We start from the raw sequence: 23405 nt of genomic DNA on the forward strand, positions 1-23405 counted from the left end.
CTGTTCCAATGCCCCACAGCCCTTTGGAGAAGAAATTGTTCCCAGATCCAACCTCAACCTCCCCTGGCGCAACTTGAGGCCGTTTCCTCTGCTCCTGGCGCTTGTTCCTGGGGAGCAGAGCCCGACCCCCCTGGCTCCAAGCTCCTTTCAGGCAGTTCAGAGATCAGAAGGTCTCCCCTCAGCTCCTGTTCTCCAGCTGAACCCCCCAGGTCCCTCAGCTGCTCCCATCACACTGGTGCTCCAGCCCTCAAACCCTCCTGTGCTGGTGGCTCAGCCCTTGCCCAAGCACTGAATAATCCCAGCAGATCCCTATCCTTCCCAGTAGGATACTGGGGGTCTCTGGCAGATGCTCAGCACTGGGATTTACACCAGAAAGGCCAAACAAACCGTAAAATCATAGAATAATTTTGGTTGGAAGAGGCCCCCAAGATCATTGAGTCCAAGCGTTCCCCCACCCCTGGGCACTGCCCCATGTCCTGAGAACCTCATCTCTGTCTGTTCAACCCCTCCAGCTCCACGCTGCACCCACCTCTCCCAGCACCATGCAGGATCCCAGGGGACACCCAGAGCATCCCCTTCCCTGGGGATGTCCCGTCACCTCGCCCTGCCCGTGTCACCGCCGGCACAAACCGCCACCGAGGCAGCGCGGCGAGGCCGGGAGCCGCATTCACATTCCTGCCGCGAGCGCACTTGTCAGCCGAGCTGTCAGCCGCTCCCATAATAGGGCCACGGCGGTCACTCGTGTTGGGAGTAAACAAGCCGAATCTGAGAAAACAAGAGCAGAGCCCAGCCCGGTGCTTCCCACGCGGCTGCAAAGCATCAGCGCCACCGGGATATCCAACGTCTCCCCCGCGTCCCCGTCACCTCCCGCTGGGAACCCCAAAAAGCTGCTGGGAAGGACGCTCTGCGGTCCCTGGCATCTCAGGGATACAGTCGGCTGCTCTCGGCAGGAAAAACTGGTGGTCTGGGGTTAAAAGAAACAGGTTGGTTGGTGGCGTTGGAGCTGGCACATGGGATAGATGGGGACGGCCTCAGGCGTCTCGGGGACACAAGGCGGTGGAGCCACAGGTTGGTGGTTTTGAGAAGAAACGCACCCCCAGTTTTGGCTGAAGGGAAAGCGCTTCTTCGCTTTAATTTTCCTTTTAACTGAATTTCCTTTTGTATTTTTAATTCTAAGAAAAAAACCCCAGCCATTCTGCATGAGCCAGAGCCGCCCAGAGCCTGGGGGACCCGTTTGGAGAGAGGGTCTGTGCCCTTGTCACCCTACAACCAGCATCTCCCTGGGTCCCCATCACCCTGGGGCACCTCCTGCTGCCTCCAGCTGTGTCACCAGCGCTACAGGGGACACCTGGGCTGGGCGGGACAATCCAGAACCCACTTGGCCCCTGATGTGAAGTGCAGGGAGGGTCGGGGGGTGCTTGCGCAGGGGCCGGGACTGTGACGAGGAGGAGGAACAAACCCGTGAATAATTAGCGCTGGTTTATTCGTTTTGCGCTATTCCACCACCTCCTAAACCTTCCCCGCAACAAAGAGGCCTGAAAAGCCAAGGATTTAGGACAAAGAAGGGCGCGGGGTGGCCGTGGGTGCGATGCTGAATGGCATGTGGATCCCAGCACCGGATCCCAGCACCGGATCCCAACCGGCGGCGATGCCCTTGATCCACCCCTGATTCTTCAAATGTAAGCGATACTTCTTTCCCCCCTGGACTCAGCAGCTTTCCCAGCGCCCGGCGCATTTTCTACACATCAAGAAACCCTAAAACAAGCTGAAACCCCCCTGAAACGTTTCCTCGCGGCGGGGAGAAACCCAACCCAAAATGTTGGGGTCCAAAGGGGCTCGTTCTGCCTTTGAAATCTCCCGCGGCCTTTTTTCCCATTAAAACACCTCCCGGCTCTCTCAGAAGATTTTCGCCCCCCTCCCCGCCCCTCTTTTATTTCTAATTTAATAATAAAGCGGCTCAGATCTCGGAGTCGCAGCTCATCTCACACCTAAGCCAGGCTGCGTTCCGCACAAGCCTTTCAGCTGTTTTCTCAGTCTCTCCTCTGTCTCATTCTCAATTCAGGCAGTTGCTATAGGTATGTTTTAATCCCCAGCATGGTAGATTTTAATTAGTCTTTGTACAGATGGCCAATTAACATTCATTACTTTTGCCTTGAGCGATTAATTATGAGTTTGGATAGAATGGGAGATGGAGACAGAGGAAAGATGGGCAGGTGAATAAAAAAAAAGAGGATTTTAATCAGAGTTTGGGATTTTTTTCGTATTATTTATATATATATATACGCACATGCAGAAAGAGGAGGGAAGAGAAAAGCGGCGACACAGTGCAAATTGCGCTTCCAGGCCTGGAGCCACAGGGATGGGCTCCCATGGGGGACAAGGATCCGACACCCACAGCTGGCAATGCTGCGGGAAATGATGGGGAAACTGAGGCAGGGGCGCCCAGGCTGGAAATCAGCACCCCAACCCGCATTCAGGTCTTGGGGCACGGTGGTTTTGGGGTTGTCATGGTGGTGGGGACAGCCGAGGGGGCGGTGACACATTGTCACCTCCTCCTGGTAGCGATATGCAGGATGGGGCCCGTAATTCTCCCCGTTGACACGTCGCTAATTCTTCCTAATTGATTTTTCACGCTGGCGGGAGGGGAGACGGTGACATCCAGCAACAGAGCCCTGATGTCGCGGCTTTCTCCACTGTGAAAGGGGCCGGCACCCTCCCCCCGGAGCCGAAATACTTCTCCGCGGCCCGGGTAGCCATGGTGAGAGGTTGCCCAAAAGCCTCTCACGGCCGCAGCTGGCGATGCCTGGCGATGCTCGGCAATGCTCAGCGATGCTCTGCACCACCTGGGCCAGCACGCTCGCTATTTTTGGGCACGCAGGCAGGAGGAATTAAAATAGCAAAAGCCACCCCAGGGCCGTATCCTGCCCCGATTCCTTGGCGAAGGGGGATGCACCCACACTCGGTGCCATGCCAGCATGTGTGAACTGGCAGTTCTGGATTCAGTGTTTTGGGGTTATTTTGGTGAAGTGTGCACGTGGGGAATGGCCTGATCCTGCTGGCTTCTGGGGAGCACAGAAAAGGGGAGCAGCGTAAGGACCCAGGATCCATCCCGCGGGAGCTGGGGGACTTTTACATCCATTCTCTTGAAATCTGGGGACTGCGTTTTTAGCACATTTTGCATTTTGGCCCCAAACCCTCTGGTGATGGGCACTTCTCTGCAGGACCACAACTTTGTAAATCAACCAGTCAGGAGAAGGGGACGGATCCATCCCTGTGTGGCAGGGACGAGGCCACTGTGCCACATACACACGACATGGCTGGTGGATGTGTCACCTGCATCCCGAAGTGGATGGTGGATGTGTCACCTGCATTCTGGAGTGAATGGTGGATGTGTCACCTGCATCCCAGTGTGGCTGGTGAATGTGTCACCTGCATCCCAGTGCGGCTGTGGATGTGGCACCTGCATCCTGGTGTGAATGGGTGGATGTGCCACCTGTATCCCAATGTGGATAAGTGGATATTGTCAACTTCATCCCAGTGTGAATGGGCGGACAAGTCACCTGCATCCCAGTGTGGTACCTGGCTGGACGTGTCACCTGCATCCCAGCGTGGTCCCTGGGTGGATGCACCACCTGCATTCCAGCATGGATGGGTGGATGTGTCACCTGCATCCCAGTGTGGATGAGTGGATGTGTCACCTGCATCCTGATGTGGTCCCTGGGTGGATGTGTCACCTGCATCCTGGCGTGGATGGGTTGATGTACCAACTGCATCCCAGCACAGTACCTGAGTGGATGTGTCACCTGCATCCCGGAGCAGTCCCTGTGTGGATGTGCCACCCGCATCCTGGTGTGGATGGATGGGCATGACCGCTGCATCCTGACATGGTCCCTGGGTGGATGTGCAGCCTGTGTCCTGGCATGGATGGGTAGATGTGCCACCTGCATCCCAGTATGTTCCCTGAGTGGACGTGTTACTTGCATCCCAGTGTGCATGGGTGGATGTGTCTCCTGCATCATGGCACAGTCCCTGGCTGGATACACCACTTGCATCCCAGCGTGGATGGGTGGACATGTCACCTGCATCATGGTGTGGATGGGTGCAGTGTCACCTGCATCCCAGTGTGGTCCCCGGGTGAATATGTCACCTGCATCCTGGTGTGGATGGCTGGTTGTGTCACCTGTATCCCAGTGCAAATGGCTGGATGTGTGACCTGCATCCCACTGTGGATGGGTGAACATGTCACCTGCATCCCGATGTGGTCCCTGTGTGGATGCACGACCTGCATCCCACTGTGGATGGGTGAACTTGTCACCTGCATCCCGACGTGGTCCCTGTGTGGATGTGTGACCTGCATCCCACTGTGGATGGGTGAACATGTCACCTGCATCCCGATGTGGTCCCTGTGTGGATGTGTGACCTGCATCCCACTGTGGATGGGTGAACTTGTCACCTGCATCCCGACGTGGTCCCTGTGTGAATGTGCAACCTATGTCATGGCATGGATGGCTGGATGTGTCAACTGCATCCCAGCGTTGTCCCTGTGTGGATGCGCCACCTGCATCCCACTGTGGATGGGTGGACATGCCACCTGCATCCCGACGTGGTCCCTGGGTGGCACAGGTGGCCATGGCCACGGGGACTCAACTCAGGAGCTGACGGTCCCCTCGAAGGGCCCCCGACCCCCCTGCCCAGCTCCAGGTTTCCTCTGGGGCGAGGAAGAGGAGGCCGGGTGCGCGGGGGCCCGCGCACGGCCCCGTCCCCACCTGCGGAGTGGTGGCAGGGTATGGCCCTCTCTAAGTATACGCCACGGAAATGTGCACATTTCCTAAAAGCAATATGGAACAGCTAAATATACTGCTCACAAATCTGTTTACACTAATAATGGCTGGGAGCCTGCCATCCATATGACTGCAAGGAACCATTGATTCAACATAAATTAACTGAAAATTACTTGCGAGAGGAAGAAACTCATTGAATTTTATAGTTAATTCTTTTTTTTTCTGTTTGTCTTTCGTTTTTTTGGGAAGGGGGAAACGTGGAGACATTGGCACCTTCACTACCAAGGGCTACGGCTGCGTTTGGCATCAGCTCCGCAATTTCCATGCCGACCCCTCTCCCCATCCGCAGCAATGGGGACCGGGACACCCAGCGATCCGGGCTGTTCATCCCAGCACCGGGAAGCTGAGCTGAGCCTGGGCTAAACAAACACAATATTTACCCGTTTTCCAAGAAACACTGATGGAGATGGAAAGGTCCGAGTGATTATTTTGGCGCGGGTAGATTGCTAATTGTTTAAATTAAAATTACAAAAAAAAAAAAGGAAGAAAAAAACCCCCCGAGAATTGGCAGCTCCTCACGTATTAGTTGAAATGCTGCAGACTTGGCTCCCGCTCACCTCCGCAACATAATGTTAAATGGCATCAAGACAGTATATCAGTCATTTACATATGTTGCTTATAGACGCCAAACTTAATAACACAATAAAACTGCTGCTAAGAAGCTTTCCTGCCTATTTTTCTGCTGGAGAATGGCAGTGTTGGAAGCACCTAACTGCCTCGTATGGAAACACACGGGGTTGCCTTTCATATGGCACCGGGGAAAATAAACATCTGACTCACGCAGGGTCCCCTTCCGACCACTTTCGGAGCAAAACAGGAGGAAAATTCATTGATTCAGAGACCACCAGCACCCCAGAACGGGCTTTGAAGCCCCAGCTCCGAGGTGTCCCCAGCTCCCTATTCTGGAAACGCTGGGAGGGGGACCCTGGCTGATTCATGTATTTATTTTCCTGGGTGCCATATGAGAAGCAACCCCGGGTGTTTCTATACGAGGCAGCTAGGTGAGCCAACAGCGCTGCTCTCGGCGCGGGAAAAGAGGCAGGAAAGCTTCTGAGCAGCAGTTTTATTGTGTTAATAAGTTTGGCGTCTATAAGCAACATATGTAAGCGGCTGCTACACCATCTCGATGCCATTTAACGGTACGTTGAGGAGGTGAGCGGGAGCCAAATCCGTCGATCTCCCCTAAAATAACCCTGCCTTGTCCCCACGGGGTTTGGGGGGGACTCTCCCAGCATCCGAGCAGGGATTCCCTGTCTCCCCGTGGGGTTTTTTGCCTTGCACCGGTGCAATCTTGCAGGGGATCTTGATTTCTCAGCTGCTGGAGCAAAGAAGGGAAAAGTCCGATGCGGGGGTCACGCTCCGGTGCCACCCGAGGGAGCACCCGAACCCTCCCTGGGGCTGGAGGAGGAATTTCCTGTGTCGAAACTTTGTGTCAAAATGTCAAAATGTCAAAAAACGCATTTCTAGCACTCAGGCTGGACATGGGGGAGAAATTGTTGGCCCTGAGGGTGGTGAGAGCCTGGCCCAGGTTGGGCAGAGAGGTGGTGGATGAAGCATCCCTGGAGACATCCCAGGCCAGGCTGGACGGGGCTCTGAGCAACCTGAGCTGGTGAAGATGTCCCTGCTCATGGCAGGGGGGGCACTGGGGGAACTGGGAAGGTCCCTTCAACCCAAACTATTCTATGATTTATGAGGAAGGACTTGGGGAACCCCCAGAACCCCAGCAGCACTGTCACCCCTGGGGAAGAACATGGAGCTATGGATGCTGCCCAAAAGCCCAGGTGTGTCAGCACTGCTGCCCTCTGTGGACCCCAGCGTGGGTGAACCAGCTCATCACCCCACTCAATCCATGGGCAAACAGGGGACATGGAGTCCCCAGGGTCAGGGGAAAGGTCCCCAAGTGCCCAACCTCTGCACATCACTTTCAACTAATGAGTTGTAACAATTTTCCCCAAGACTGTGGTCCTGTGGGACCACCTTGTTGAGCAGGAATGAGCAGAGCAATCTCTGTCCCTGGCGTGGGTGGAACCTCAGCACCGAAATGGGCATTATCACCAACATCCGAGGTGTCATAGCTCTCTGAAAGGCTTTATCAGGCCTACGGGCACCTGCACAATCATCTCAAGATGATTCAAGGTCTGGAGATGATCCTTTCAGGCTCTGGGGGTTCAATGCCTCCAAGGAGCTGGGTGCAAAATCCTGTTTGCTTTGCAAGTGCAAAATCCCCACTCATGACACGTGGCTGTAGCCACCGAAGCCACAGCTGTGTCCACACCGAATGGAACTTCAAGATCTCCCATGTTTGAGTACGTTGGAAGCCCACCAGGACCCATGGCACCAGAGCTCACATCTGTGCAGGGTTTCTGTACCAACATCGTGGTCAGGCCGTGCCAGAGAGCTGAGGGTGGATGCAAACCCCGTGGAAAAGCCAGCGTGACCTTCGCATAGGTGGGTGAGGACCAAACAGCACCTTCTCTTGCTGGACTGACCTCTGCCAGCCCATAGCTACATGATCTGGCTGGCGTGGTGGTGGGATCCTCTCTCAGTATCAACCTGACTCCATAGACTGAAGCTATCTCCCATCCATCAATGTATCTACCACCATCCCCAGCATTCCCATGTCATCTTCATCCATCCATCCATCCATCCATCCATCCATCCATCCACCCATCCATCCACTCATCAATCCATCATTCCAGCCACCCACCAATGATGAACCAATTGACGAAACCACCTTAAAAAAGGGAGACTGAGGGAAGTGAGATGAATAACCTGCTGATGCCCACTGGCTTGTGCAGGGACAGTTTATTCCAACCCAGAATATCTTTGAATCAAATTAAATTAAAAAAAAATAATAATAAAATAGAAACTGAAGAAGTAGCTGGGGACAGGCAAGCTCCAAACCTCCTCATGCCCCCAACCCAAAGTATAGTCCTCCATTCTTCACTTCAGGGCCACATTTGAAGGATGCCAAGAAGAAATCCGGGCAGGACAAGGAGCTGTGTCCATGGGAAGAGCAGGTGGGAGAGGTTGGGAGGAAATAGTCCACCACTTTGAAGTCTGGTCAACTTTTAACATCCCGGCAAAGCTGTGCCCGTGGCCACGCTCCGGGGGCTCAGGGCTTGATTTTCCACATTTCTGCCCTTTGATGCTGGAGGTCGATGTGTTACAGATTAACGAGGAACCGATGGAAGGGACGGCACCTGCCGGCAGCGTGCTGGATCCGGCCCCGGCAGAGCCTGCGGAGGCAGGAGGGGTGTGGGCAGGGATTGGGGTGCAGGCAGGGATGAGGGTGTAAGGGCAGATATTTGGGTGCAGGCAGGGATTTGGGTGCAGGTAGATATTTGGGTGCAGGCAGGGATTTGTGTTAAGAGGCAGGGATTTGTGTTAAGAGGCAGGGATTGGGGTGCAGGCAGGGGTTGGGGTGCAGGCAGGGACTGGGATGCAGGCAGGAATTTGTATCCAGAGGCAGGGATGTGGGTGCAGGCAGGGACTGGGGTGCAGAGGCAGAAATTTGGGTGCAGGCAGAAATTTGGGTGCAGGCAGAGATTTGTATCCAGAGACAGGGATTGGGATGTAGGCAGAGATTTGTGTTAAGAGGCAGGGACTGGAGTGCAGGCAGGGGTTGGGGTGCAGGCAGACAAACGATGCGAGGTGCAGATTGATGCCAACAGACCCACTGTCCATCCACCCATCCCTGGGACTCACCCTCTCCCCCCAACCCCAAGGCGAGATTTTGGTGCCTGTCCTGTTCCCTTCACCCTCTCCTTTATTCGTCTTTCGTTTTGCTCCTCGGAAAATCCTCACCATTCCGTTTTAAGAGGCAGCAAACCCTCCTTTTCCCCACCAGCACCCCCTAATCCCAGTGCTGCACCCCCTGCCCGCCACGTTCAGTGGCTCTTTCGTTAAAAATAAAGACAAATGTCCTTCTCCTCCACGCAGAGCTGCTCCCGGCCAGCAATGCAGCGGGAGGGCAGGTTGTTCCCCATCTCCTCCTCCCGGGGCTGCGGGGGACAAAGTTTTCCCTTTAATAAGCTCCAGGAGCCGGAGTGAGGCCTGGAGGGGTCCGTGGTTTATTCCCATGGGGGATAAAAATCCTGCTTGAATTATCCTGGAGGTGGGATCAGGCCTGGGAGTGGAAAGGGGAAAAGAAATATATAGAATAAATCTGGGGTTCGTTCCTGGTGCAGCAGCTTCCCGGGAGCATCCGGGGAGCCTGGGACACCGAGCTGGGACTGAAAACCACCGGGGGAAATAGGGGAAAAGAAAATCACTTAAACGTTTAGAATTTTCCAATAGGGAAAATTTAGGATTTATCCCTTAAACCAAAGCAGCTCCCCCCAAAAAATATCCCTGCAGAGATGGGGTGCGGAGGGGAGATGCTGCCGGCGGGAGCACCAGCGCCCGCCCGACTTCTTATTTGTATTTATTTCCCCCCCACACCGCGCAGAAGATGCTGAAAAGCGGCGAAATCCGCAGGAAACGAAATCACGGCCCCGCGCAGCGCTCCGCGGCTCTGCCCCCGCCCGCTGCCAGGGGCGGAGGTTCCGCACCCCCGGGGAGCGAAGGGAACAGCGAGCAAAGAACGAAATTAAACGTAAAAATTGAATTAAATGGATTTCAATGACATTCTACAAGCGGCCCGGAGCCGGGCAAAGCTCCCGCGGGTGAGCCGAGCGCTGGCCCCGTAGCTCCCTTCCCTTTCCGTTTTTCCTCTTGCCTTTCCCCTTCCCCTTTTTCCTCTTCCCCTTCCCCATCCCTTCGCGGGTGCGCCCTGGTGCTCTCCCCCCCACCTTATTGCAATTTTTTACAGAAATATATATATTTAAAACGCAGATGATTTGTTTCCTCGCTCACTTTCGGGAAGAAAAACTGAAAATAAGAGCGCTCTGGCCACGCTCTCCATTCATAGGCTTTGATTTCTGCGGGATTTCATGGATTTTATGCGCCCCCCCCCGCTCCCCGTTTCTTCCCCGCGGGTTCTTGCGGGAGCGGCTCCGCGGAAAGGCCGCGGCCGCGCAGCAGCGCTCGGGTGGAAGGATCCGCGGGTGCCCTGCGCGGAGTATTTCAATGCAGCCAAGTGGAAAATAGACTTTCAACCCCTTTTGTGCGGGAGGGGAGGGGAGGGTTGGCCCCCCCGCCTCCGCGGAGCGGCAAAACTCCGAGCAGAGCCAAACTGCGGAGTGAACTCGGGACCGGCCCGCGCAGCGGCTGCGCGCCCGCGCATCCCCCCGAGCTGCCGAAAAACACCCCAAATGGCGAGTTGTTCGGGATTTATTATGGTTTTTTACTATTATTCCCAGCGCAGGATCGGCCCCGTGAGAAGAGCGGCCTTTTGTCCGGGGGCGGAAGGTCCTGTCTTTGGTGGGGGGGACGCGGAGGGGAGCGGAGTTTGCGCGGGAGGCGGGGAGGAGGATTTCACTTCACCCCCCCTCCATCCCTCCCGCCCGGCCGGAGCTCCCGGAGCCGCGGAGTTACAAACAGGGGCTGCGAGGGGCTTAAAATACAAATAAAGAGGAAAAGAAGAAGGGAAAGGAAGGGAAGGGAAGGGAAGGGAAGGGAAGGGAAGGGAAGGGAAGGGAAGGGAAGGGAAGGGAAGGGAAGGGAAGGGAAGGGAAGGGAAGGGAAGGGAAGGGAAGGGAAGGGAAGGGAAGGGAAGGGAAGGAAAGGAAAGGAAAGGAAAGGAAAGGAAAGGAAAGGAAAGGAAAGGAAAGGAAAGGAAAGGAGGAAAGGATTATATTTTTTTAAAAAACGGAACGAAAAAGAAAGAAAAATGAAAGAAAAAAAAGAGAAAAATAAAAAATAAAAAATAAAAAGAAGGAGGAGGTAAATAAAAAAAAAAAAAAAGACGATTTTTAAAGGACGCTTTTTATTTTTTTCTAAGAAGAAGGAAAAGAAAAGCCCCGCAGCCGGAGCCCCTCTCCCACAACTTCTCGGCGCGGCTGCGGGAGCGGCTCCAGTCCAGTTTTTCGGGCGCTCTCTGTCTCCTGTGCCTCCCCTGCCCGCCCCTGCCTCCCCCTGCCCGCCCGGCCCCCGACCCTGCCCGGGCCCGAGCAGGTGAGGCCGCCCCCTCCCTCCTCCGGGGCCCCGCCAGGTACCGGCCGTATTTGTACCGGCTGCCCGGGGTGCGCGGGTGCGTGGGCGCCCGCGGGTGGGCGGCGGGGCGGGTGTGTGTCCGTGTGTCTGTCCGTGTGCGCTGCCCGGAGCGGGGGGGGATTGGGGGGGGGGGGGGGGGAAGGTTTCTTTACACACACGCACCCGGAGGAACAGCCCCGCTCCGACCCCCGCCCCCCTCCCCTTCCCCTCCCCATCTCCCCTCCCGGCTCAAACCATGTTCCAACCGTCTGCGAAACGCTGCTTCACCATCGAGTCTCTGGTGGGCAAAGACACCCACCTCGGCCCCGAGGAGCCCCCCCCGCGTCCCGCCGCCCTCGCCTACCCCGGCCCCGCCACCGCCGACGCCGCCGCCGCCTTCGCCCCCGGCTTCCAGGGCGCTGCCGCCGGCCGGGCCCTCTACGGCAGCGCCGAGCTCGTCTTCCCCGAAGCCGTGGGGCACCCGGCGCTGCCCGTCGGGCCCCATCAACTGGGGGGGTCGGCGTTACCTCACCCCCATTCCTTCTTCGGGCCGCAACACCGCGACCCGCTCAACTTCTACCCCTGGGTGCTGCGGAACCGCTTCTTCGGGCACCGCTTCCAAGGTGAGAAACGGGGCGCGGAAAGAGAGCGGGGGACGCCACCCGTTAAACCGGGGAGGCCGAGGGAGAACCGGAGGGAAAAACCTGTTGCTGCGGTGCCCGCACGCACAGCCGGTGCTCCGGGCGATTGCACCCCGGTGCCGAGTGCGTTTGCACCCCGCTGCTGTGCGTTTGAACACCGGTGCCGAGTGTGTTTACACGCCGGGGCTCTGTGCGTTTACACAGCGGTACCGGAGTGCGTTTGTACCCCCGGTACGGATGCGTTTGCACAGCCGGAGCTCGGTGCGGTTACACGCTCCGTGCTCGGTGCAGTTAGGCACCCGGTGCTCGGTGCATTCGCACACTCGATGCATTTGCAGACCCGGTGCTCGGGTGCAGTTACGCACCCGGAGCTCGTTGTATTTGCACACTGGGTGCATTTGCACACTGAGAGCTCGGTGCATTTGCAAACTCGTTGCATTTGCACACTCGGTGCACCCGCACGGCCGGTGCGGTGTCCGGGCAGAGCCGGTGCCCTGGGGCGGGGGCTTCGGAGCGCGGTCCCGGGCGGGCACCGCGGGGCTCCCGGGGACGGTCCCGGCGCTGCCGCTTCCCTGCGCGGCCCCGCGGCTGCCGGAGCCGGGAGTTGGGATTTCTCGGGAACGAAGGGAAAGATCGTGAGGGATCTCGGCTGCGCAGGGAGATTTTGTTTGTTTTTATTGCTTTTCTCTTTATTCCTTCTCTTTAGTTTCTCTTCTCTTCTCTTCTCTTCTCTTCTCTTCTCTTCTCTTCTCTTCTCTTCTCTTCTCTTCTCTTCTCTTCTCTTCTCTTCTCTTCTCTTTTCTCTTCTCTTCTCTTCCTCTCTTCCTTTCTTGTCCTCCCTCTTCTCTCTTCTTTGATTCCCGACTTGTGTCCGTTTATTTTCTCTTTGCTTCTCTCATTTTCTCTCTCTCCTTTTCTTATTTTCCTCTTTCATTTTCCTTCTCTGTCTGTGTCCTTTCCTTTCCTTTCCTTTCCTTTCCTTTCCTTTCCTTTCCTTTCCTTTCCTTTCCTTTCCTTTCCTTTCCTTTCCTTTCCTTTCCTCTCCCTGTCCATCGCTGTCCCCTCGCTGTCCCCGCCGCCATGCCCCGGGGGTCCCGATCAGGTTTATCTGCTCGGCACGGACCGGGGATCGCGGCCGCTGGCGGCGGCGCCCCGGGGCCCCGGAACCCGCTGCGGCCCGACCGGCCCGGCCCGGAGCGGCTCCGGCCCCTCCACCTGCTGCCCGGCCCTGCCCCCGGCCCGCCGTGTCCTCTTGCTTTCTCTTGCCTCTTCTTTCTCTGTTTATTATTATTTTCTTTTCTTTCCATCATTTCTTTCTACCTTTCCTTATTGCATTTGCTTTATCTTTCTTTGATCTTTTCTTACCCTCTTGCTTTCCTTCTTTTTTTCTTTCCCACTTTCCTTTTCTCTTTCCTTCTCCCTTTCACATTTTCTTACTCTCTCTTTCCCTCTCTCTTCCCTTCTCTCTTTCACTCTTTCTTTTCCTTCTGGTCTTTGCCTTATTTTTTTTCCTTTCTCACTTCTCCCTTTGTATTTATCTCACTTTCTTACACTCTCTCTCTCTTTCTCCTCTCTTTAATCTTTTTCTCTCTCTGTTTTTTTCTCTGCCTTTCCCTTCTTTCTTTCCTCTTCCTCCTCTCCCCATCTATACTTTCTCTCCTTCTCCTTCTCCTTCTCCTTCTCCTTCTCCTTCTCCTTCTCCTTCTCCTTCTCCTTCTCCTTCTCCTTCTCCTTCTCCTTCTCCTTCTCCTTCTCTTTCTCCTTCTCTTTCTCCTTCTCTTTCTCCTTCTCTTTCTCCTTCTCTTTCTCCTTCTCTTTCTCCTTCTCTTTCTCCTTCTCTTCTCTTCTCTTCTCTTCTCTTCTCTTCTCTTCTCTTCTCTTCTCTTCTCTTCTCTTCTCTTCTCTTCTCTTCTCTTCTCTTCTCTTCTCTTCTCTTCTCTTCTCTTCTCACTTTTCTTTCTTTCTGCAATTTTGGCTCAGGGAAGGTTCCCAGGGCCTCCCCAACACCCCTTCTCTCTCCTCCCCGCTCTCCCCCACACCTCCCAGTCCCACCACGGGGAAAACGCAGGTTTGGGAGGGCCGGGAGGTGCCACCCGCTGACCCCGTTGTGTGTCCGCAGGGAGCGAGGTGTCCCAGGAGAGCCTCCTGCTGCACGGCCCCTTCGCCCGCAAGCCCAAGCGCATCCGCACGGCCTTCTCGCCATCGCAGCTGCTGCGCCTGGAACGGGCCTTCGAGAAGAACCACTACGTGGTGGGTGCCGAGCGCAAGCAGCTGGCCAGCAGCCTCAGCCTCTCCGAGACCCAGGTACGGCCACCGGTCCCACTGTCTGTCTGTCTGTCCGTCCAGTTCAGCATCAGCGACCGCACCGACCCCGCTGCGCTTTGCATAAATCCCAGCTGGGTTCGGCTGGGAATCCTGCGTTGAAATGGGGGCCGAACCGTGCGGATTGGTGATATTTTAGTATATGGGGTATTTTATTTTTCCGCGGCGTTTGGTCATTACGATCACCCAGCTTGAGGTTTGCGTCGTGCTGCTCTCCGGAGTGGTTTTCTGGTGTTATTTCTTGCTTGTTCGGGGTGTTTTCCCTGAGAGTTTTAAAAATGCAGTCAAAAGAAGGAGCAGCAGCATGAGTCCCTTCCCCAGTTGTGCTTCGGTGTTGGACACAAACACCACGGGGCCCGAAAGTCAGGATGGGTGTGATGCTGGCACTGATTTCAGCTGCAACTTTCTGATTTTTAGTGAAGACATTTCAGAGGTGTTTAGATATGGGAGAACCGGGGGGATGAAGGGAAACGGAAAGGCAAACGGTGCTGGGGGAAAACAGGAGTCAGGGCTGAGCATCCGTGTGTGTGTGTCCGAGGTCGGTGTCTTGGTGAGCAGCTGTTCCCAAAGATTCACCCGTAATATTCAGTAACTGAATGCACAGAGAAAGTTTTCTCCAAATTCTGGGTAGGTAGTTTGGCCTATTCTCTGAAATAATTTATTTTCTATCCTTTAATTCAATTGGAAAATAAAGCTGGAGCTGTGGGTGTTCCCAGTTACCGCCTCGGTGAGGAAAACCTCCAAATACATCCTTGCAGAGGGAATTTAATGGGAGGAAAATGTCACTGGCACGGGGACAGCGGGAAGGTGACGGTGTGGATATCGGGGAGAACGCCCCAAAAATCCAGAGGCTGTTTGTGTTGTGGTGCTGATGCCGTCCCGACCTCCCGGCTTGGAGGGCACAGGAGGAGCCGGCATCACAACCCATGTTCTCGCTGCTTCTCTCACCTTTTGGGGATGAAAATGGTGTTAAAAGGAAAAACAAAACGAAACAAAAGCAACCAAAAGGTCAAAGAACAAACAGCAACTTGTCCGGGTGGAAAGGGCGGCTGCGGGATGCCCGAGGGGGAGCTCAACCGGCCCTCGCATTCTGCAGCGTTGCCCCGAGCCTGAACGCAATAATGCAGTTTATTGGGGAAGCAGCAGAGGCATCCCGCCCTAAATCCGGGTGGAGATTAGAAACAGAGAGAGGCAATATGGATATATATTTGTACGCAGTGGTGTTTATTTTGTAGGGTGGTATTTGTGTGGTTTTGGAAAGCTCAGCGCAGGGTAATTCAGCACCTGAGCGTGGGTCACGGGCGGAGGCGTCCGCGGGGAAAAGAGCATCGGGCTCGGGGCCGGCGGCGGCAGCGAGTCAATTATTATTGTACATTATTGGTTTATTATTATTTTATAAGTCTATTACTTTAAATAATCTTTCTTTTAAAAAATACTTTATTTTAATTATCTGGAGGGAAATAACCCCCATGTACGGAGGGGCATGGGATGGGGATCGAAGTACAGGTGCTGGTGGGGAGGGAGCAGCAGTCTGGCTGGTGGCTGGGCCCAAAGCAGGCATATTATTATTATTATAATTATAATTATAATTATTATTATTATTATTTAATCCATATCCTACATGCACGCAACCCTCCCGTGGAAAACTCCTCGCTGACACGCGTCCTTTGTGTGACACCGGGTGGCACAGCCGCATTTCCCCCCTGCAGACACCCAGCCCCAGGGCCGAACCCGCGGGTGGTGCGTTTCGTTATTTTCCAGTGGATTTAGCCGCTCCGAGAAGGCGCTGCCGGTTACGGCTCTGCCTGCCCCTATTTCCCAGCTGCTTTTTGCCCCTGGAAAAGGGAGTTTTGCCATTTCTTGGGGTCCCCCAGCCGGGGAGCAACACCTGGAGCAGCCCCGGGGGAAGGTGCAAAGGGGACAGGTACCTGCCCAGCATCAGGAAATGCCTTGGGATACAGGGTGGGGAAGGGCAGGCGTGTTTAACCCCTTCCCGTCCTTTCTCCTGCCGAGTCTGGGATGAGAAAGGCCCATGCAACAGTGACAAAAAGTAGAAAAAGGGAATGGGAGAAAATCCAGCAGCAGCACAAGGTCCCGAAGCAAACGTGTGTGTTGGAGAATGGGATGAGGCTGGAGGGCTCTGGGGTGGCTTGTGCAAGAGGAGACGTGGGGACACGTGGTGCGTGTGAGCTGGTGGCACAAGGAGCGTGACGGTTGGGGTGTCATGGGGTGGGATACGTGGGGCGGGGAGCAGCTGGGGGTACAACACTGTGCCCATCACCGGTGGCATCGGGTCGTTTCACCTCCTTGGGGAGCGCGCTGGGCTGGGGAATAACTTCCCTGAGTTAGTTTTGCACGATGCAGCCCGCATCTCCCCCCCCAGCATGGGGTGCAAACCCCCTTGGGGTCTCAAATCTGTACCCCCAAAGCAAAGGCCTCACCCCAGATCCTGCCAGCGGGAAGTTTTGGGGTGATCATGGGGGCACCGTAAATCTGAGCATCCCCTCCTGACTTTGAGGTGATCATGGGGTCATCGCAAATCTGAGCATCCCCTCCCGGCTTTGGGGTGATGATGTGGGCACCATAAATCTGAGCATCTCCTCACAGCTTTGAGGTGATGATGTGGGTGCCATAAATCTGAGCATCCCCTCCTGGCTTTGGGGTGATGATGTGAGCACCATAAATCTGAGCATCTCCTCACAGCTTTGAGGTGATGATGTGGGTGCCATAAATCTGAGCATCCCCTCCTGGCTTTGGGGTGATGATGTGGGCACTGTAAATCTGAGCATCCCCTCCCAGCTTTGGGGTGATGATGTGGGCGCCATAAATCCCCGCATCCCCTCCCAGCGTCGTGCATGCAGGGACAGGCAGTGGTCCCCAGCTGAGGACCATCCCCAAAAACAAGCTCTTAAAAGTTCTGGGGTGTTTTTTAGAAGAGAAGTCCTGGCTGGGACTGCAGGCGTAGCTGAGGGTGCCTGGGGAGCTCTGCTGCCCTTGGAGGGGGTGGCACATTGGGGTGACAGCCCGGGTGTCACTGTGTCTGTCCCCAGATGATGGGGCTGGTCCCTCTCAGTCACTGGCCAGACCCATCTTTGTGCTCCCAGCCTTCGGCAGCGTTTGGGTTGGTGTCCAGGGGAGCTGCGCACGAAGCCGCTGGATTTTAATTGTCCCCACGTGGCGATGGCAATGTCACCTTTCGGCCAGAGCTGATTCTCTGGGTCCCGAAGCAGAGTGTGATTTCCAGGGGGATGTGACAGCCCGGAGGGTGCAGTGGATGGGAGCTGTGTCCAGAGGCAGCACCGGGATGCAGGAGCCGTGCAGGGACCATCCCCATCCCTTAGGGATGCTGGTGACATTGGTGTGCTGGGCAGGGACCCCGGGAGCATCACAGCAGTTGGATGCGCAAACACCCGGCGTGACAACAGTTAATGGCATGGGGGTTTGGGAAGGGATAAAACCCCCAAGCTTGGGGGTTTAAACCAATTACTCCTGGAGTCAGGATGAGGCTCGTAGGGGGCAGCTTATCCCCCCATGTCCCACTGTGAGGTTCTCACACTTCTCTCATCACAGCTTCTGGTCTGCTGGAGACCAGGGATCGGAGGGGTCGGGGAGCCCGTCCGGCCTGGAATCGTCCTTGTTCCCGCAGGAGAGTCGGGAAGCGCCGGGAGCCTCATCCCGTCCCCGGCCGTTTTCACCGAGCTGGGGAGCAAAGGATTTACACACCAGAGCCGCTTCACACCCACCCCAGATTTCCACAAGAGCCTCACTCAAGCATCTTAATTGCTTTATGCCTTAGTTTCCCCTTCGATAATTCAAGGATAAGGCAACTTCCCCGCTCCCAGAGGTCTGAGAGCTTTAATTAAAGTTTGCAAAGTGCTTTGCAGTCCTTGAATGAAAGGCAGCAGCTCAGTATTGTTCCAGAAATGCCCCAAAGCTAGGAAAGCAAATGGGTTGAGTCCAGGGCGGGGGGGTTATATTATATCCTGGTGCCATAAAGCAGCTGTTTCAATAGACCAAGCATGCTTTAAAGTCAAGGGCTCGTCCTGCTTCTTGCAGCACCCTGCGAGGGTTTTGCTCACCTGGGGGATGCAGCGAGGTGTGAACACCGGCCTTCGCCTCACTGGGAAAGGCTCCGGAGCGGAAAGCGCTGCCTGCAGTTAATGCTGAAGGAGAAGAAGGGACAGGGGGTGACAGTCCTGGGGGATGAGGGGCTGCGGGCGCTGCGTCACCTGCAAGCGGGTAAATGCTTCAGCCTGGCCTGTGTTGGGCTGGCAGCGGCAGCCGAGCAGCGGCACCTAGTGTCCTGCGGGCCCGGGAGAGCGGGCAGCACCGCACCGCTGCCCGCAGCATCCTGCATCCCTCACTGCAGCATCCTGCATCCCTCACTGCAGCACCGCACCGCTGCCCGCAGCATCCTGCATCCCTCACTGCAGCATCCTGCATCCCTCACTGCAGCACTGCACCGCTGCCCGCAGCATCCTGCATCCCTCACTGTAGCATCCTGTGTCCCTAACTGCAGCATCCTGCATCCCTAACTGCAGCATCTACACTGCTGCCTGCAGCATCCTGCATCCCTCACTGCAGCATCCCCACCTCTGCTTGCAGCATTTGCACCGCTGCCTGCAGTATTCTGTAGTATGGAGAGGGTCGGGCTCTGCTCCCCAGGAACAAGCACCAGAGGCAGAGGAAACGGCCTCAAGTTGCACCAGGGGAGGTTGAGGTTGGATCTGGGAACAATTTCTTCTCCAAAGGGCTGTGGGGCATTGGAACAGGCTGCCCAGGGCAGTGCTGGAGTCACCATCCCTGGAGGGCTGGACAGACGGACAGGAGGTTCTCAGGACATGGGGCAGGGACAGGGGTGGGGGAACAGTTGGACTCGATGATCTTGAGGGTCTTTTCCAACCAAAACGGTTCAGTGATCCTCAGCTGCAGCACCCTGCATGCCCAGCCACATGGGTGCCCACAGCACGGCCCCCCCCCACCAACCACAGGGGTGCTCTGAGCACCCCAAACCCACCACCGTGTCTGTGCTGCCGTGTCCAGCCCCCCATGGGGCTCAGCGCTGCCATCGGGGGGTGCAGGGTGGGAGGGTGATGCTCAGGCAGAGGAGGGTGTCATGTCCACGGATGGAGACCCCGCTGCGTCACTGGGCTCCTGGGACAGCGTTTGGCCACCGTTGTGGTGGAAAAGGTTTCCTGACACCTCAGTGAGGTAAATTAATTATAATTGTAATTATAATCTATCTATAATTAGCTACCCGGTTACACAGAGTCCGGCCCATGATGCCGCCCGGGCGCTGGGCCGCAGGTCCTGGCTGGAGCTGTGGGGCCAGCTCTGCGTGTCACCCCACGGGGCTGTTGGGTTCAGCTGCTCCCGCTGCCCTGTGCCCATCACCAGACACCGGGGTGATGGGCACCGGGGTCGTGGTGCTGGAAGGAGGGTCCCATGTGGCTGCAGACCCCGTGGCTGAGGTGGGGCTGAGTGTCCTTCACCCCTCTTGGGGCTCAGCAAGGCTGGGAGGTGCAGCAGCACCATGTTTGTCCCCTTGTCCCACCTTGCTGCAGACACATGGGAAACCGAGGCAGGATAGGGTGGCCAGGGGAGCACAGGGGACACAGGGACATCTTTTCTGCTCATCTCCAAGGAACATGGAGCTCGCTGCCTGGTTGCAGCACTGTCCATCACCGGGACCCCCCCAGCGCTGATCTCTCCCTCTCCCCCCCAGGTGAAAGTTTGGTTCCAGAACAGGAGGACGAAATACAAACGGCAGAAGCTGGAGGAGGAAGGACCCGACTCGGATCAGAAGAAGAAAGGTTCCCACCACATCAACCGATGGCGTCTCGCCACCAAGCAGTCGAGCGGAGAAGACATCGACGTCACCTCCAACGACTAAGGCAGGGACAGGCTCCTGGTGCAGCCGCCATGGAGAGGAACCCGGGGGAGGCCGGGGGGACACAGGTGGCATCACCAAACGAACTCTAGGGACGTCGCCGAAGCCACCGCCCGCTGCTTTTCCTCCGGGGTGACCCGCGCCCCGTCCCCCCCGTCACCCGGGGCACCCTCGGAGCTGCTTTTGGGGAAGCTCCCGCCGCCGAACCGAGGAAGAGGAGGCACCAGGGCGCCCGCGGCCCCGGGACGCGACCGCGCATCCTCCTCCGCGCTGGGACCGTCCGTCGGCTGTGACATCCGATCCAAACGTCCTACCTAGAAGCTCAATGTACCCAACCCCTTTTTCATTTTCCTTTTTATTTTTCACTCTTTTTTTTTTTTTAAATCTCCATCGTTTGGCCTCCTCCTTTTCTCTCTTCTTTTTTTTTAATTTACACAGTTTTATTTTAATTTATTCTTTTATTTGGTGCCTGTGTGCGTGCGTTCCCTGTCGTAGGTAGTCGGTCAGCAGCTGTAGCGTGTGTTACTGCGTGGTAATAAAAACAACAAGCAAAATGCTCTGGCACCGTGTCTGGTTGCATTGGTGGAGGTGGCTGGAGTGGGGGGACAAGGGCACTGTCCCCTCCACCATCGCAGGACACCAGTGGCCTTGTGGGGATGGGAACTGGGGGGCACTGGGGAGGGACGGGGCCAGGGGGTGGGGATGAGGATGAGGATGGGTGAGGAAGGGGGCGGCCGTGGGTATGACAGGTATGTGACAGCTTCACACCTGCGCCGGGATTGAATGGCGGGGAGCGGCTCCCCAGGGCTCTGATCCCTCCTGCGCCCCCCGGAATGTCCCCCCAGCCCTGGGGACAGCCTGGGTGCTCCTGAGAGCCACAGCCATGAGGGATGGGGGCTGGGGGACACGGGGGACAAAGGTTGGGTGTCGTTCCCAAGTCTTGATGGAGTTCGGGGGAAGGACACATCATAAATATACATATACATATACATATATATAAAAGTATCTTTAAAAATCCATAGACACATATATAGGATATACCATATATACACACATGATACACATACATATATACATGCACACAATATATACACATATTTGTGTATATATTGTATTTTATAATGTAGATTTTATATATGATATATGCACAATATACACACTTGTGTATATAATGTGTATATATTTTAGAATGCATCTTTTATATATACACAATATACACACATTTGTGTATATAATGTGTATATATTGTATTTTAGAATGCATCTTTTATATATTATATATACACAATATACACACATCTGTGTATATAATGTGTATATATTTAATAATGCATCTTTTATATATATACACACATTTGTATATATAATGTATATATTTAATAATGCATCTTTTATATATACACAATATACACACATTTGTGTATATATTGTATTTTATAATGTATTTTATATATATTATATATTTTAATCATATATATACACATAATATATACATGTATATATATAGTGTATATATGTTGTATTTTATAATGTTATAATGATATATAATCATAGATAAAGATAATAGAGATATACATATAATAGGTAAAATATAATTATATGTTTATATCTTTACATATTATGTATTTTATTCTATATTATATATATTATATTTGTATATATATATTTATATACACATACGCACAAATATAATAATTCCTGCTGTTGGGAACATCCCCTCGTGCTGCAGGGAAAAGCCCCATCCCTGGACCCTTTTCCCCTGTAAAACCAGCCCATAAATAGCTTGGGGTTTTTTTCTGACGAGCCCTTTCCATCCCAACGTCCCACTGTCCATCCCACGAACAGGACAGAGGACACACCACACCGCCAAGTCTTTTCCATCCATTTATTCCAGCCCGATCGAGTGTTACACCAAGTGTGGGGTCGCTATCTCCACCGAGAAGGTTAAAAAGAGCCGGTGGGGCGCGGGGACCCCCCTGGAAGACGTGTCGGTGCCGGCGGGTGACCCCCATCCCGTGGACGCGGTTCTGGGGTGCGTGCGCATCGGGCGCCGGAGGGTGATTGTGCGAGAAGGACGTGGGGTCCAAAATAAGCCATAAAAAAGGGGGAAAAAGAAATCTAGAAGGAGCTGAGCTGTGCCCGAGCTGGAGGGCAGGTTGAGGACACGGGTGACACCTCCCAAGGGTGTCCCCTGCTTGTCCCCGGCCGGCTCGGGGAGCAGCCAGCACACACATCTTCCAGAAGGGCCCCCAAACTTCTCGCTGGCACCTCGTGCCGCAGCCTGGTCCTCATTATTTCTTAATGAACGCATCCCAGAAATCAATTAAGTGCGACATTTCTAATTAAATACTAGAGGAGATGATCGTTATTATTATTATCTGCCGAGGTGAACAACTTGATGTGTGTGGTGGGTTTTGCGCTCCCCGTTTCTTCCACTTCCCCAATCGCAAGGAATCAGGAATGCAAATGGTCAGGTTGCTCCCGCAAACCCAAGGCTCCTCTTGGTACATTAGGGAAGTCGAAGAGATTAATTAGCTATTAAGTGAATGTGCATAATGTTATCATTAGCTGTTGTGTGTAGTCTTTTCTGGCACAATTTGCTGTCCTAATAAACAGTACTAATGTGCTGCCGCCTCCCCAGCTCCACGCTTCTCATTTTTAATGCTGCAGGAAGAGTTGAAGACGGCATTTTGGTGGTGGCCACCACGGATGGGAGCAACCACGGTGAGCTGGAACGGCTGCATGTGGGAGCCCAACCTTGAGTTGCCTCCATAGGGTCCATAAGGTTTGGAACTGCTGAGCCTTTCTGCTGCTTTTAAATAAAAATGCATCTCGACACCCCCTGCGTTGGGATGGTGGTGGCTCAGAAGCTGAACCGCAGCAGCTGGGTTCAGTGTCCCAGAGTAGGGACACCACGGTCTTGTGTTATCCAAGGGACACCATGATCTCGTGTTCTCCAAGAGTTTAGAATCGTGTTATCGTTTGGGTTGGAAAAGACCCTCAAGATCATTGAGTCCAAGCATAACCCACCCCTGGCACTGCCCCATGTCCTGAGAACCTCATCTCCATCTGTCCAACCCTCCAGGGATGGTGACTCCAGCACTGCCCTGGGCAGCCTGTTCCAATGCTCCACAGTCCTTTGGGAAATAAATTGTTCCCAAGATCCAACCTCAACCTCTCTTGGTGCAACTTGAGGTCATTTCCTCTCATCCTAGGACTACGGGGCCACCAAAACACGCTCCTCAAACGTGCACCTTGTCCTGCTCAGCATCCAGAAGGACAAGCCAGGGGTGGTGAGGAAAAGGGCAGCATCCTGACTGCTTGGATGAAGGGACACACGTGGGTTTGGGAGATGTGGGGACAAGTCCTTGGGTCTCCAACCTCTTGGGCATCATTGCTACAGGTGCTACCTCGCAACGCAAGCCCTGCAGATGCTTTCAGAAGAGGTGGTGGCTCTCCCTTCCCAGCTCCAACAGAAGCATCTTCCCAGTGCTTTGTGGGGGGGGAAGACACACACAACATTTTGAGTCACATTTGAAGAAAATTTGAGGGCAAACATTGTCACCAACCTGCCAGAGGCTGCAATCGGCTCTTAGAGATAAACCCCAGCCAAGGCCTGACTCAGGACCCCGCGATG

At 54.7% G+C, this 23405-nt stretch overlaps 1 protein-coding gene across 1 annotated transcript; it reads left to right on the plus strand.

Moving 5' to 3' along the window:
* Nucleotides 1-10951: 10951 nt before the first annotated feature.
* Nucleotides 10952-20323, plus strand: EMX1 (empty spiracles homeobox 1). The gene is made up of 3 exons (XM_065837363.2): nucleotides 10952-11539; nucleotides 13677-13861; nucleotides 19605-20323. The coding sequence occupies exons 1-3, from the start codon at nucleotides 11173-11175 to the stop codon at nucleotides 19770-19772; spliced, it is 720 nt and encodes a 239-aa protein (XP_065693435.2). The 5' UTR covers nucleotides 10952-11172; the 3' UTR covers nucleotides 19773-20323.
* Nucleotides 20324-23405: the final 3082 nt, after the last annotated feature.

Source organism: Patagioenas fasciata, chromosome 4, assembly GCF_037038585.1.
Source record: "Patagioenas fasciata isolate bPatFas1 chromosome 4, bPatFas1.hap1, whole genome shotgun sequence".
Classification (NCBI taxonomy): Eukaryota; Metazoa; Chordata; class Aves; order Columbiformes; family Columbidae; genus Patagioenas; species Patagioenas fasciata.